The sequence below is a fragment of the Heterostelium album genome, assembly GCF_000004825.1.
Source record: "Heterostelium album PN500 unplaced genomic scaffold PPL_scaffold9, whole genome shotgun sequence".
NCBI classification, from domain to species: domain Eukaryota; phylum Evosea; class Eumycetozoa; order Acytosteliales; family Acytosteliaceae; genus Heterostelium; species Heterostelium album.
This window is the reverse complement of record NW_008805071.1, coordinates 1,044,949-1,059,677: the sequence shown is the minus strand read 5'-3', so window position 1 is coordinate 1,059,677 and position 14,729 is coordinate 1,044,949. Positions and strand designations below refer to the sequence as shown.

General features: G+C 35.4%; 5 protein-coding genes across 5 annotated transcripts; 1 reads left to right on the top strand and 4 right to left on the bottom strand.

Moving 5' to 3' along the window:
* Positions 1–132: 132 nt before the first annotated feature.
* Positions 133–2,909, top strand: ddx10 (DEAD/DEAH box helicase; the record flags this gene model as incomplete). The annotated part of the gene is made up of 4 exons (XM_020579737.1): positions 133–336; positions 424–678; positions 773–1,369; positions 1,452–2,909. The coding sequence occupies 4 exons, from the start codon at positions 133–135 to the stop codon at positions 2,907–2,909; spliced, it is 2,514 nt and encodes an 837-aa protein (XP_020430412.1).
* A 104-nt stretch (positions 2,910–3,013) lies between these two features.
* elmoB (ELMO domain-containing protein) lies at positions 3,014–4,180 on the bottom strand (the record flags this gene model as incomplete). Its single annotated transcript, XM_020579736.1, has 4 exons — positions 3,014–3,174; positions 3,279–3,609; positions 3,688–3,817; positions 3,918–4,180. 4 exons carry the CDS (start codon positions 4,178–4,180, stop codon positions 3,014–3,016), a joined length of 885 nt encoding a protein of 294 aa, XP_020430411.1.
* Positions 4,181–4,471: 291 nt separating this feature from the next.
* Positions 4,472–6,183, bottom strand: PPL_08936 (uncharacterized protein; the record flags this gene model as incomplete). The annotated part of the gene is made up of 6 exons (XM_020579735.1): positions 4,472–4,826; positions 4,889–5,051; positions 5,144–5,456; positions 5,537–5,849; positions 5,952–6,020; positions 6,110–6,183. The coding sequence occupies 6 exons, from the start codon at positions 6,181–6,183 to the stop codon at positions 4,472–4,474; spliced, it is 1,287 nt and encodes a 428-aa protein (XP_020430410.1).
* Positions 6,184–6,560: 377 nt separating this feature from the next.
* PPL_08935 (glycoside hydrolase family 71 protein) lies at positions 6,561–8,176 on the bottom strand (the record flags this gene model as incomplete). The annotated part of the gene is made up of 3 exons (XM_020579734.1): positions 6,561–7,268; positions 7,338–7,916; positions 7,982–8,176. The coding sequence occupies 3 exons, from the start codon at positions 8,174–8,176 to the stop codon at positions 6,561–6,563; spliced, it is 1,482 nt and encodes a 493-aa protein (XP_020430409.1).
* A 1,133-nt stretch (positions 8,177–9,309) lies between these two features.
* gefBB (Ras-GEF domain-containing protein) lies at positions 9,310–14,282 on the bottom strand (the record flags this gene model as incomplete). Its single annotated transcript, XM_020579733.1, has 3 exons — positions 9,310–11,439; positions 11,516–12,212; positions 12,292–14,282. The coding sequence occupies 3 exons, from the start codon at positions 14,280–14,282 to the stop codon at positions 9,310–9,312; spliced, it is 4,818 nt and encodes a 1,605-aa protein (XP_020430408.1).
* Between the last annotated feature and the right edge of the window lie 447 nt (positions 14,283–14,729).

Here is a 14,729-nt window from a genome sequence, read left to right as displayed (position 1 = left end):
TTTAAAAATAAATTGTTGTTTTTTGAAAGCAGCACTTTAACAAAATCGAACGAATTGAGAAGTAAATTAACTTTTTTTTTTTTGATTTATTGTTGTTCTTTTTATTTATTTATTTAATTTTGCTAATTAATCATGAGCACTACAACAACAAAAGATGATTCTAAAAAAGTAAAGAGTTATAATAAACCACATAACAGTACAAATAGAGGTAGAAAAACCGATTGGAAAAAGAAGAAAGAGATCAATAAAGAGAAAAGACAAGCACCTTTCAGAGCGCTGCAAGCAGAGATCGAACAGATTAAAAAGAGAATAGAAGATGAGCAACCACAAAGAGGTGTATGTGTTTCTTTTCAACTATTAAACTAGTTTTGTAAAACTATTCATTCGAATGACTTACTGACTGATACATATATATATTTATAGTCAAATCCACTTGCAAATACAAAAGAGGAATTAGTTGAAAATAATGAAACTAAAGATTATAAAGTATCATATACCACTGCAAGACAATTTAAAGATCTACCAATCTCTGCGAAATCAATACAGGCTTTGGAATGGGGAAAGTTTAACAAAATGACAGATATTCAAAGAGCTGCCATTCCACATGCTCTCTGTGGCCGTGATGTCTTGGGTGCCGCTAAAACTGGTTCAGGTAAAACATTAGCATTCATTGTACCTGTATGTATATTTTATATATTCGAATTGATTTCGAATCTATCCAATAGGATATAATCATTAACAATGTTTATCTTTATATTGCTTTTTTTTCAAGATGTTGGAGTTATTATGGAGAAATAATTGGACTGAAAACGATGGTGTAGGTGCAATTATTTTGGCACCGACAAGAGAGTTGGCCATTCAGATATTCGAAGTGTTGAGAATTGCAGGTAAAACACATTCATTCTCGGCCGGTTTGATTATCGGTGGTAAGGACGTCGCCGGTGAGAAGAAAAAGATTGGCACAATGAATATCTTGATTGCTACACCGGGTCGTCTGTTGCAACACATGGACGAAACCGATGGATTCCAATGTTCGAATCTACAGATGTTGATCTTGGACGAAGCCGATCGTATTTTGGATATGGGATTCTCAAAGTCGTTGAACGCAATCATTTCGAACCTCCCGAAAGCAAGACAAACCCTGTTGTTCTCAGCTACTCAGACTAAATCCATCAAGGATCTCGCTAGACTCTCATTGAAAGATCCAGAGTATATCTCTGTCTATGACAAAGATCAAGTTTCAACACCAAAGAATCTTCAACAAACCATCTGTGTGACTGCACTCGACAAGAAGATCGATCTTCTCTATTCATTCATAAAAACACATCTCACCAGTAAAACAATTGTTTTCCTATCGACTTGTAAACAAGTAAGTATAGTAATTGTAGATTTTTATTAAATGCTAATTGTTGAAACTAATCTTGTTATTCTATTTCCTAAACTATTATTAGGTTAGATTTATGTATGAAATGTTTAAATTATGTAATCCAGGATGTAGATTATTCCAATTGCATGGAAAGATGAAGCAATGGACGAGATTGGAAGTGTTCCAAAACTTTTCACATTTCTCAGAGGGTACACTGTTTGCTACTGATGTGGCGGCGAGAGGTCTTGATTTCCCAGAGGTTGACTGGGTCGTTCAGATGGACTGTCCAGAGGATATTCAAACATATATTCATCGTGTAGGTAGAACTGCGCGTTACCACCAGGGTGGAAAGTCATTCACTGTGTTGTTGCCGTCGGAGAAGGAGGAGTTCACCAAGTTGATGGATAAACAAAAGATTAAATACGATATTATGGATGCCAATCCGAATCAGTTGGTCACCATACAAGCACAGCTCGCTGGTTTTCTCTCGGAGAAACCGGAACACAAGTACTTGGCGCAGAAGGCATTCGTTTCCTACTTGAAGTCACTGCATCGTCAGGAGAATAAGAATATGTTTAAGTTGGAGGAGTTGAATCTCGCCGATTTCTCAAAGAGTATGGGTTTGCCAGGTGCTCCAAAGATCCAGTTTGGCACCGGTGGAATCAAGACCGATAAGAACACTCCGTATATGCTGGCCGACATCAAGAAGAAGGAAGCTGAGAAGAAGAAGAAGTTGGCAGCCGGTGAGAAGGTGGCTGATGACGATGTCGAGGATGAAGCCGACAAGAAGTATGGATCGAAATTGAAGGACGACGATGTGGAGTCGGACGAGGATGAGGTCATCAATGCAAAGAAACAGTTGACCAAGGTAGAGAAGTTGTTTATGAGAAAGAATTCCAATGTTTTGTCGGACAAGTACGAGCGATTCAGAGACAAGACCAAACAGGAGGATGACGACGACGTCTTTGTAATCAAGAGAAAGGATCATGATATTGAGGGTGCCGATGAGGACAGCATTGGCGAGGGTCTGACAAAGAGAAAGCAAAACAAGATCAAAAAGAAGTTGGATTTGGGATACGAGTCCGATATGAAGTTGGTAGAATCTACTCTTGTTCCAAAAGATGGATCACTTCCAACTGAATACCTCCAGAAACTCAAGCAAAAGATGGCAGAAGAAGATGTCAAAGATAAGGATGTCCACAAAGAGAAGCGTAGATTAAAGAGACAAATCGAAAAGGAGAAGGAAGCTGGTGTCAAATCAAGTGATAGAACTGTAGCTTACTTTGTACCACCAGAAGATCAAGAAGAAGAAGAAGATGGTGATGATGATGAAGATCAAGATGAAGATGAAAATCAATCAGACGATGATGAAGAATATGACGATGAAGATGACGATGATCAAGAAGAATCAGAACAAGAAGAAGAAGAAGAAGAAGAGAAACCAATTAAGAATCAAAATAATAAGAGAACAAAGGAAGTTTCAATTGAAGATCAAGAAGATTTGGCACTTAAACTTTTAGCTAAAAAGAAAAGAGGAATATAAAAGAAATATTATAATATAAAATATAACAAATATTTATACATGCAAATTACAAAATTTATTTATTATCTATATCTTAATTTTGTTTATAATGTTTGTTCTTTTCTTTAAAATAAGCTAAGATTATATTGATTGGTATTTGTATCGAATGCGTCCAATAGATTTAAATGTAGATTAGCTATAAAATCATTGATGATAGGACCAAATTGCATAACGTTCTCTGGTTTCTTTGATTGATAGTAATTATTAAATGATATAAATACCTTAGCTATATATTTAGATATTCATATATTAAAAGTGATAATGATAGATGTTTAGTTAGTTAGTTAATAATAATCATTATTATTGATATTTAATATTATTAACTCTTACCATATAATTCATTGAAATCTCTCATCGATGGTTTGGTATAAATAAAATGATTTTTAAGATGATTCTTCTCGGAGAGTAACATATTTACAAGTTTTGAGGTGATGTTGATTCCTGTGATTGCAAATGGGTATTGAAATTTGCTGTTTGCGCACTCTAGAATGTATTTAGTTTCCTCTTCATAGTTTGTTGCCAAGTAGAGCAGATTCTCCAAACCGAGAAGTCCCATTCCTCTGAAATCAGTTGCTGGATCCTTACCTTGGAATCCCATATGTCCCCATTCACTTGTGATTCTTGCCGATCTTCTTTTATTTGGGAAAATAGAATTCCACAACTAAATTGATAAGCAACAAACAAATATTAATATTAATATTATTAATTATTAATCATATAAATATATAACAATATTTACTTGATCTAATTTCTCTTCATGTATTTCATTTTCAGAATCATAAGCTTGATCTCTTAATAAAGTGATTTGTGCTTTCAATGATTGTAATGCTGACAAAGGTTCTAATGCTGCTTCTAAATTTGGTAATATACTAAATGTAGTGTAAAGAATAGTAAAAAATAAAGCAAATTAGAATTAGACTATTATTTTCAATTTAAAATGTATATATTATAATATATTATATTACATACGTTGATTCAAAAGCTAAAAGATCTTGATTAATTTTCTTAATTTCGACGATTGCCATTGCAATTGTATGTGTATCGAATTCAGCCAAGAGCGATGTCTTTATTCTATTCAACTTTGACGAGTTCTCAATACTCTGTTCAATGAGAAGTCTTCTATTGTGATTGCTTATCTCATAGTTATGACAAAGTCTCTCTATTTCACATCTACCCGTGTAAAGATGTACAAAGAACTTATAAATCTTCCATAGAAATAGTGGGCAATACATTATTATATATCAATACAAGTGGTTAAATATAGAGGCAACAATATAAAATTAATAATACTAGTGAAATACAGAGTAAAAAGAAAAGAAAGATCGATAAACTAATCAACAATACAATGATTAATTTAAAAAATAAAAATAAAAATGAAAATTTTTTGAAAACCTAATCAAAAAACAAGCAGTGCAAATTTGCAACTATTGGAATGCCAGCTTATCAATTAATTAATCGACTTCTGTGTGTGGTTGGTTGTTTATTATAATAAATTTATATTTTATTTATTGTTTTTTTTTTTCTTAAATAATTATTAATTTCATTTTACCAGATTCTAATTTTGGCAAATTTAGATTGAGGAAATCACTTAGTTCTTTTGGACAGATTTTGAAGATGTCGAGACCGTTCTTTGTTTTGAAACTATTGTCAATGAGGATCCAACGTGTTTCCTCGTTTGGATCGGAATCTCTGGGGTTGGCCAATGTCGATCCCTCCAACTTCAAATGACCTTCCTCAGCAACCTTGATCAATCTACTGGGTGTACCTACAACCACTCTCACCGGGTATCTATTCAACATATCGATGTGTTCCTCAAGTTTCTTGTGTTTCGAAAAGTATAATCCAACCTTTGATTTTACATTGAAATCTTTTAATACCCTATAAAAACAAACAAGTTAAGAGTGTGCCAATAATACTAATCACGAAAGAGATAAACATACTTTGAAATACCAATTGCTCTTGTAGCTGAACTAGTCACTATAGTTACTAAAGGTGAGCCCGATTTCAATTTCTTCTTTGGTAAATCATGAAGTAGAGGATGTAATTGTCTAAGTAATTCTGGAAGTTCTTTAACATTTTGATTTGCTTGTATGAAATATTCAGCTATTATAATAGATGATAATTATTGTTAATTGAAAATGATACTCTCAATATATATATATATATATAATATATAGTATGAATTTTCATCTTACTCTTATATTCTTTTGCTTCTAAATCGGTTTGATTCAATTCCTCTTTGATTCTCTTTGTTAAGAACATAGCTTGACTGTCTGCCGAAAAAGTGGTGACACTAGATTTTAGATCACCTAAATTCTTATCTTTGATTCTTCTTTCTTTGATTTCCTCCTTGCTGATACCAACGTTTGTACTTTTCGGTTTGTTATTGCTATTGTTATCTTCACCGATTATCTTCATTTCATCCTCATCGTCATCTAAATTCTTTGTTTCGAGCAATTCAACATCATCTGCGCTAATCGATTGATTATCATTATCACCTCTTCTTTTCTGAAAATTATGAAGAATATTGTGTTGTTGTATTAATATTTAAAATGAACGAATTGATCAATTGTATATTGATTTTTTACCTTTAATGGTTGATCACTATCACCGTCATCATTGAAACTAACTAGATCATCATCCAAATCGTCGGCAGACTTTCTCTTGTTGTTTCCATCTTTGAAGATTCTTGGTGCACCTCCACCTCTTGTACTACCACCACCTCTTCCACCTCTTCCACCAACAGAACCACCTCTACCACCTCTTCCACCTCTTCCACCTCTATCTCCACCAGAAGCATCTGATCCAGCAGCAGACGGATTGTTAGCATCTGCAAAAGTATTCAACTTTTTATTCTTCTTATTGGTTCTAGCTAATTTCTTCTCTGGACATTTCATTACACTGTTTTATATATAAATATATTTATGTATATGTTACAAGGTTAATATAATCATAGTTCTCACTACTACTGTTAATTGAATAGATATAATAATATAAACATACGTATGACCAGGTTTGTTACAATAGAAACAATTGGAACCATCACCTTTCTTCTTTGGGCAACGAGTAGATCTAAAATAGTCATTATTAGTAAATATCAAAAAAGTTAGAATCTTATGTAAATGATCAAAGAGTTGATTTGTAGAGATGATAATACATACATATGATCTGTTTTATTACAAATGAAACATTTGTTACCACCCTGACTCTTTAAAAACTTCTTTGATTCATCCATGGTATGGTATAGTGTTTCTATCGGCTCTTCTATTACAATCTACAATCAATCTAATAAATAAATGATGAATGAAAATTAAAATCAAAAAAAAAATATAAATAACTAAAAAGGAAAGCTATTCTTGCTTATTATTATAAATTATCTTTCGTTCGTTTTTTTTTTTATTGAAAAAAATATTTTTTAATTTTTAAAAAATTTTATTAATTTTTTTAAATTGCCAACTCCTTAATCACTTTTGATCATTCCTCGAGAATCACACACAATATTAGTAGTAGTATAGGTTTCTCTGTTATGTTATTTATTGATACATTATTAATTAATAATTAAAAATATAGTTGTTTTTTTTGTTTTTGTTTTGGTTTGTTTGAAAATAAGAATTAAACTGATGGTCTTGTACAGGTAAGACTACCACCTCCACGGTAGAGAAGATCTTGATAGACGACCGAGGTGGCAACTGGGAAGGAAGAGGTGATATCGATGATGACGTTGGTACCACGAATAACACGGAATCTTGGAGTTGCACCGGCGAGAAGTTGAGTTCGTACCGAGGTGATACCGGCAGCGTTGACTGGTGTGCTGTAGGTCTGGCCGTTTTGGATGATCTCAACTGTGGCTGCACCGGTAAGGAATACGAGTGCTTCTACCTTGTCCGATACTGGATCACATGCTCCGGAGGTGAATGTTCTGTTCTGTTTGGTGAGATCTGGTTGTTGGGTGGACAATGAGTTACGGTGGAAGTAGTAGAGAGCATCACGGTTGATAACTGGTGCCTGTCCGAGTTTGTACCAACGCAAGTAGTATGCCGAAATGTCATAGTATGAGAACTGGGTACCAGTCGATGGTGACAATTCGGTTCCTTCACTGTAGTCGTTCCAAGTGATGATTTGGATCCACTCAGCTCCTGACACGATAGCGCTGTTCCACATAGCTCTAATAGCACCGGAATTATTGGCTTCCCAGAACTTGTATGACTTTGGACGATGGTTTTGTGACATGACTGGTGACATGTATTTCTTTCCATTGTTATGAAGGAAATTCGATGCTGTTACAAAACCTGGTGCTGTTGAAACACAGTTTCCGTCCCACTATAAAAAAAAAGAGAGATTATTTAATATTTAAATTTGTATATGTTATTTAATTATAATATTATTTACCTCTGATTGTCCAACTGAAATTGAACCATAGTTATTCAAATAGTTTTGGTTGATATCTGGGAATACTGGCCAAAAGGAAATTTGAATACCAACTTGATTGAACTTGGTGATTTGGTTTTGCCACCATGCACCTGTCTTGCTGTCAGCTCTGTATGGTGATAATACCAATTTTCCGGTACTGTCACGAAGAAGAGTGCCGTTGTATGGGCTATCCCAGAGCTTCTTGATAATTGGTACAAAAGTATCGGCAATATTGGCTGTGTTGGACCAACCGGCAAGCATATCTGGCATCAACACAATTTTGAAACGACTATCTACAATTGGAGCATTCTTCATCAAGAGAATCAAACGTTTCCAATGATCAGAGGTTTCGTCAGATGACAACATATCGTAGGTGAAGCCATCGAGTCCAAGCGACAAAGCTCTAGTTACCTCCAATTGCATATCCAAGTCACGATAGGTAGACATATCTGGACGTACTGGTCTTGGCAGTGGACGTTCACGAATGAATCCTCCATATTGTAAATGCTTTCCACCTTCACCAGTTGGTTTTAGGAAGTTATTGGTATAATAATCATCCTACAAATTATAAATAAGTATATCTATCTTTCTACTTATATATATTTAAACTATATTTAACTTACTGTTGAGACTTTATTATCAATGGAAATTGGGAACAATGAAAAGTAATGAGCAAATACTTTTTTTGGTGAATTTAAGAGTGCAGTGGTACCTGAATCGGTAAATGGCCAACAACTTGTCAAATTGAATTCAACAGCTTGAATAAGTATTGGTGAAGCAACAAAAAAGATAAATAATAATGATAATACTATTTTCATTTTCTTTAGATTAATTGATTGATTGATTTTGTTGTTCAATACTTCCGGAGTTGTATTTTATACTGTTTGGTTCGTATGCTGTTATAACCCGGATTTATTTTTAAATTAAAGTAGAATTTTAATTGACATTACTACAACGTTGACCCATTTAATCACCCATCAAAGTAGATCAACACCACCTAAACAATAAAACAAGTATTGTGAAAGTTGGCTATGTCAATATCTTATTCATACGTTCTACATTTTTAAAAAGAAAACAAAAAAAAAAGAAACATAACTTGCCTTTGATAGTAGTAGTAATATCTTGAAGGGTTGTATCAACTCTAGTTTCAATATATTTTAAGATATCTCCAATACCAATAGCCTCAAAATGCTATATATTGCCTAAAATTCTACAAGAAAATAGATTTTAAGAAATAAAAAAAAAAAACATCCTACAATATTCAAACACCAAACGAATATTGATGAATAAAATATCAACCGATAATATTGGCAGGGTATAATGATCTAAAGACAATCAAAAAAGAAAAAAAAAATTAAAACAACAAAAACAAAAAAAGATATCATCATTCTTGTATTTTGTTCTTTTCTTCTTTTCTTTTTTTTATTACTATGAAAAATCAAACATACTAGTATTAACTTTTACCCATTTAATTAATTTTTGTTATGAAATAAACCCCTTTATTATAATTCATTTAATTTTAAAATTTCAACAGCATTAAAGTTGTTGAACTGGAAAATCGTACTTTTTGCAGATCAATCCTTGAGGTGTTTGTAACCCTTACAAGCCCTCAAATGGCATACACAAATTTTTCAAAAATAAAATGGTGGGTTTCCAATTCTCAAAGTTGGAGTAAATAAAATGAAAAGACTCTTACAAAAAACAACAATTTTTTATGAAAATAACATCCACAATTTATTGTGATCTTTCTGTGAAATTAAATGTTTAAAAAACAATGGGCAAGTTACATCATAAATTTAAAATAATTGTTGGAACAAAATATCTATTTTTTTCATTAAAAGAAAGATTTTTTTGCCAAATTAATGGGTATCTCCTATGATATGAATAAATAATTCTGGAGAAGTGAATTATTTTGATAATAAATAATATGATATTATTTCAAAATTTATTTTTATTGAAGATCTTGATATTTTACACCTCTTGGTTCCAATTTTAATGAAAGATGGAATAGTCCTTCGTCTGTCATTGGCGCAAATGAATGAGGTAGTCTTTGTGACATTGATTCCATGTTGGCAATGCTTTTGCGTTTGTTGTTGAAAATTGAGAAACTACCGTGGTTGACGAGTGAGTGATGACCGCCACCACTGGCTGTCACTCCATGACTACTGATGTTACTGCCTGGCGAAACGTTTCCGCTGCTGTGTTGTGGTGATGCCGAACTGCTGTTGGTAGTGCTAGCACCGTTCCATGTCGAAGTCGAAGACGATCGGTTGTGTGACTTAGGCGAGAGGTAACTGTGAGTATCTTTACTGGCGTTTCCACCGGCGTTCGTTGAGAGCACGCTAAAGATGTTGTTGGTACTGATACTCTTGGCACGACTCGACTTTCTTGGTATTGCTGCGCTATCGACAATAATTGGTGTGTCGACTGAGGTGATGGTTGTGGTTGTGGTAGATGTTGTTGTGGTGACAGTCATGCTGCTGAACGACGACGATACTGAGAGTGATGTCGTTGATTCCGGTGTCAACATCGATTGAGATTTCGAATGATTGATACCAAGTAATCTTCTGGGTGAAGGTGGTGATGGTGGATTGGAAAGCGATGGTCTACGTTGTTGAGGTGGTGGTTTTGATGGTGATAACATAGATTGTTGTGGTGAAGCTGAGTTTGAATTTGAAGAAGAAGAAGAGGAATTTGATAATACATTGTTGTTGTTGATTGTGATAGCAGGTGTTGGATTAACTACTTCCTTTGGTAATGGAATCAAGTGATCACTACCACTTACAAATGAATTCGTTTCATTATTATTATTATTAATATTATCACTACTATTATTGATATTATTATTATTATTATTGTTGTTGTTTATAATAATTAATGGTTTTGTTGGTGATATTGAGAGGTTTGGTGAAGATGTAGAATGATTGTATTCACCGCTAATGATTGAATCGAGAAGTTGGTGTGTCTCTAGTTCCTGCTTGGTTTTGATGGAAGATGGTAGATAGGTCTCGCTCATACTTCTCTCAAAGGTGGGTGGTGTGAATGGCTTCTTCTTAAAGATTGAATTTGAACTGCCATTCAAGAGAAGATTCTTGTTTGGTGACCAGGTATTGTAGTTGTTTCTCTTCTTATCTTTGTCCTCCAATGTAAAGCTACGATACAAACGATCTTGTGATAGCTTTCGCTCCAATAATTCCTCGGAATTCTCTTTGGTAGTCAAACACTCTTTATCACTACTATCACCAAGACTGGTCTTCTTCTTTGTTGATGGAGGTAACTCAATTTCATTATCACTACTATCACTTCCACTTTCATTGTTATTATTATTATTATTATTATTATTGTTATTATCAACTTCATTGCTATTGCTATTGTTATTGTTGTTGTTGCTATTAACATTGTTATTATTATTATTGGAATTGTTGTTGGATGATTGTGAACTACTTGATTTAACAAGATAGGCATTGGTTGCCTCTCCAAAGATGTTAAAGTTTGGTGTCAACAAATGAGTCAATCTTGGATCAGCGTTCAAAAGATAGCTATTCTTTTGAAACTGTTGAATCTGTTTGATGCAGTTGTAGACCATCTTTAGCTTGGTGATGTTGATTGAGGCGCTGTTGATGTCGTTGCCAGTGTAGTCGGGATTGCCCTCCTGGATAAAAGTCATATCCGAGAGAATCAGTCCCAAGAAAGGAATACACGGAGTGGTAATTGTTTTCAACTCGTTACGATAGTTCTTAAAGTTCTCTTCGCTGTCCATCAGTTTCTCGAGATCCTGCAGTGCCTTTTGGTTTACCTTGGGCAAGATCTTCTTGGTCCACTTCAGACGCACCACAGCCGAATGCGAAATTCCAGCATAGATAGCCATCATCGAGTTGTAATTACGCAAATCATGCAAATGCTTTGCAATCTTGATCAACTTGGCCATCACTTTACAACGATCCTTCAACTTCTCCTCGTTCAAAATGGTTTGAATGACATTCATTGAGATCTCATTGAATCTGCTAATCAACTTTGTGATATTCAAAGCTCTGTCCTTCATATGTGGTTTTCCCCATACTCCATTCATCAATTCTGGTGGCTAAAAATAATAATAATAATAATATTGTTTAGTCAAATACTCCAACTGCTTCTTCAACAATTCATTTCCAACTTACATCAATACAAATGAAAATAGCATAATCAACAACTGTAAGAGATTTAGCTATCTCTTTGGAGGGTGCATCCATGATGGAGAGGAAAATGTCGGGAGTTGACCAAGTGCTGGATCTAGGACGTGTTTCAAATCGGAATTCGCTGGGTGGCGGTGTCATGTGGTTGGAGTGGTCGGTGGCGGTGAGGTGTGATGGCGATCCCATGAGCTGATTGACACGTTCGTGTTTCGACATGGCAACGGGTGGTGGCGATGGTGGTGGCGAAGATTGATGGTGGTGATGCTGAAGATACGAAGGTTCTTCGAGCTCCTGTTGCTGTTGATTCCAGAGTATGGTGGGTGTCATGTGTTCATGATCCTTACCCGATGATTTCAAAGAGGTGGCCAGCACCGTTTTGATTTTGGCATTGGATTTCTTCATTACGTATTGCTTGTCGACAACGTTGAATGGCGAGTGGTAGGCAATGATACCGCCACGCTCTATAATCTTGGTCTCAACAATATAGGTAATCTGGTTGCACAAATCCAACAATCTATTGTAGTTGTAAGACTCCTTATCGGTACCTCTTATCTCCAAAATGAAATCTTTAATCTTTCCAATAAACAAGTAATCACAAAGTGCTGGAATATAATAGTTTTGTAGCCAATTTCTTATAATTGTACAAATCCTCATTTGTGACTGTGGACTTTCATTCTTGAAACTGAAATTGAAATTAATAGTTATGAGTTAGTTTAGTTAAAGTTGAATGGATATGATTTGTTATCTATGAAAATACATACATTGAAATTAATTTATCTATAATTTCATGTGAGTCATATATACATTCATAGGTTGTAAAAAAGGTTTTGGAGATTGCAGAGATATCGTTGTTCTCATCGATGAGTTTGTATAATAGTTTCTCAAGACAACTGGAAAGGATGATACGTTTCTGTCGTTTCTCTTCTTGGTTGGCCAGCTCCGATGCCGACATGGTCGAATCGGTTGATCCATTCAATTTGGATTTGGCCGATGCCGATTGACTACCTCCTGCCGATAGAATAACCGATGGGATTTTCTCAATGATTGACAATGTTGGTTGTGGTGAGTGACCGCCTGTAGAACCAATCAGCTGCGAAACACCGCTCAACAACGAGGCATCGCTTGGTGGGAATATTTCACAAGAGTTTTGTAGTGCTTGAACGAGACGTTCGAATGGTGTTCCATTGAAATTCATAGTGTCGTCCCATTTCGGAATGGCTAGTGTATATCGGTTGTGTGAACGTTTCGAAACGGGAGGAGGTGATGGATTCGGTGTGGAAATGGCTGTCGTTACAAAGGAAATCGATGAAGATGACTGTGAGAGTTGAGGTTGTTGGTTGGATTGTTGTTGTTGCAATTGTTGTTGATCTGTCTGGATAAATGAAGTGGTTGAAGGTGATTTCGAAATTGAACCTGTAAAATCGTTGTCGTCGTCGTCCTGTGAAATAGATTTCTTTAGTTGATGAGAAAGAGGTGATTGCTGTTTATGTTCGTTGTTGTTGCTGCTGTTGTTGTTGATCAATAATAATGAGAGTTGTGGTTCCGAATTGGAGTGTGAATGAGGTGAACGAGGTGGCGATGTAGCACCACTCGTCGACAGATTTGGATCACTCGTTTGTTTCTGCTCAGAGAGTGCTTTGATTTTTCGGATCAACTCTTCACGCTCGCGACGCCACTCTGATTCCTTCATTCGTAGACTGGACAACTCTGAGTTTGCCTCTGAGAGTTGTTCGCGCAGCTCGTCGACAATTGGTGGTGGCAATGTGGTTCTCACATTGAGAAGTGACTTGGTGCGCTTCGACAGTATCGGAGACTGCGATGGCGATGTATTGGTGGAGTCGTCTAGACCGCCAACGACGCCACTATTTCCGACTCCGCCGCCAATGACAAAGTCGTCCTCGGTTGGCGACTCTTTTTTGCCACGATTCAGTAGTCGAACGAAAATACTGTTACGACGCGCCTTCTTCTCTGGCGTCGACAGCAACTGAGATGCGCTGGCAGCAGCACTCTCCAGATTATCAGTGGAATTGTTACTTCCGAAACTGGATTTAATTTCCACACGTTGATCCCAACTGTTGTATGCATTCTGTTCACCGCCACCATGAGTACTGGTTGGCGTCGACACCGCTGACGAGTCATTGCTATTTTCCGGTTCGTGTAAATTCATTTTCGATACTCTTCGCAACGATCTTGTAATGAAGCTGAAACGTTCTTTCTTGTCGGACTTGGTTGATGAGCGTGGTCTGTGTGTTGACGGTGGCGACGACTTCAACGATGTGGTGGACGCGCCGTCATAGTCGTCCTCGACAGTGACAGTATCCATGAATTTCACTGACAGACTCGAGTTGGACGACGACCTCAGACTGCTCGATGACAAACGACGATTAACACCTGTGCTGCCAGGGTGAAGACCACCACCACCATTGTGGTTTGGTATGGAGAGTGTCGGTGAAGATGCTGTTGTTGGAAGGAGTGTGTGTGAGGAGAATACGACCGACGATGAAGTGGGTGCGTTTGTTGTGGTGATACTCGGTGTATTCAATGTATTTGATTTGAATTGTGCTGAATGGTGGTTGTGTGAACTACTACTACCACTACCACTACTACCACCACTGCTATGTCCATCTTTGTTTTTCAAACCTTTTAAAAACTTTCCTAAACCACTCGCACGACGTTCTCTCATGGGTGGATGCAAAGGTGGTCCCATAACCACATTTTGCTGTTGTTGTTGTTGTTGGCTGTTTTCCGACATTTTTATTTCTATAAATATCAAATAATCTATAAAACTATCGAACAACTAACTAACTAACTATAGAATAATATAAAAATAACAAAAATATAAAAAATTTTGACTAGACTACTATACTGTAATGCTTGTGTTGACTACTATAACTATTATTATCACTACTAAATATTTGTACTGTTTGATTTTTAAAATTAATTTACACTTATTTTTTACTGGTTGTTTTTGTTGTTGTTGTTGTTGATGTGATTTAAATTAGATGTTGGTTGTTGAATTGATCTGACTGTTGATTTGATTTAATTAAAAATCTAAACAAAAGATTATTAAAATAAAAATATATAAAAAAACAAATAAATAAAGATAGATAATTGATTTTGTTTATAGATAAAACACAAAGTTGTAAACAATATATTATAATTATGATTATATTATTACTAATACTGATGTTTCTGATTG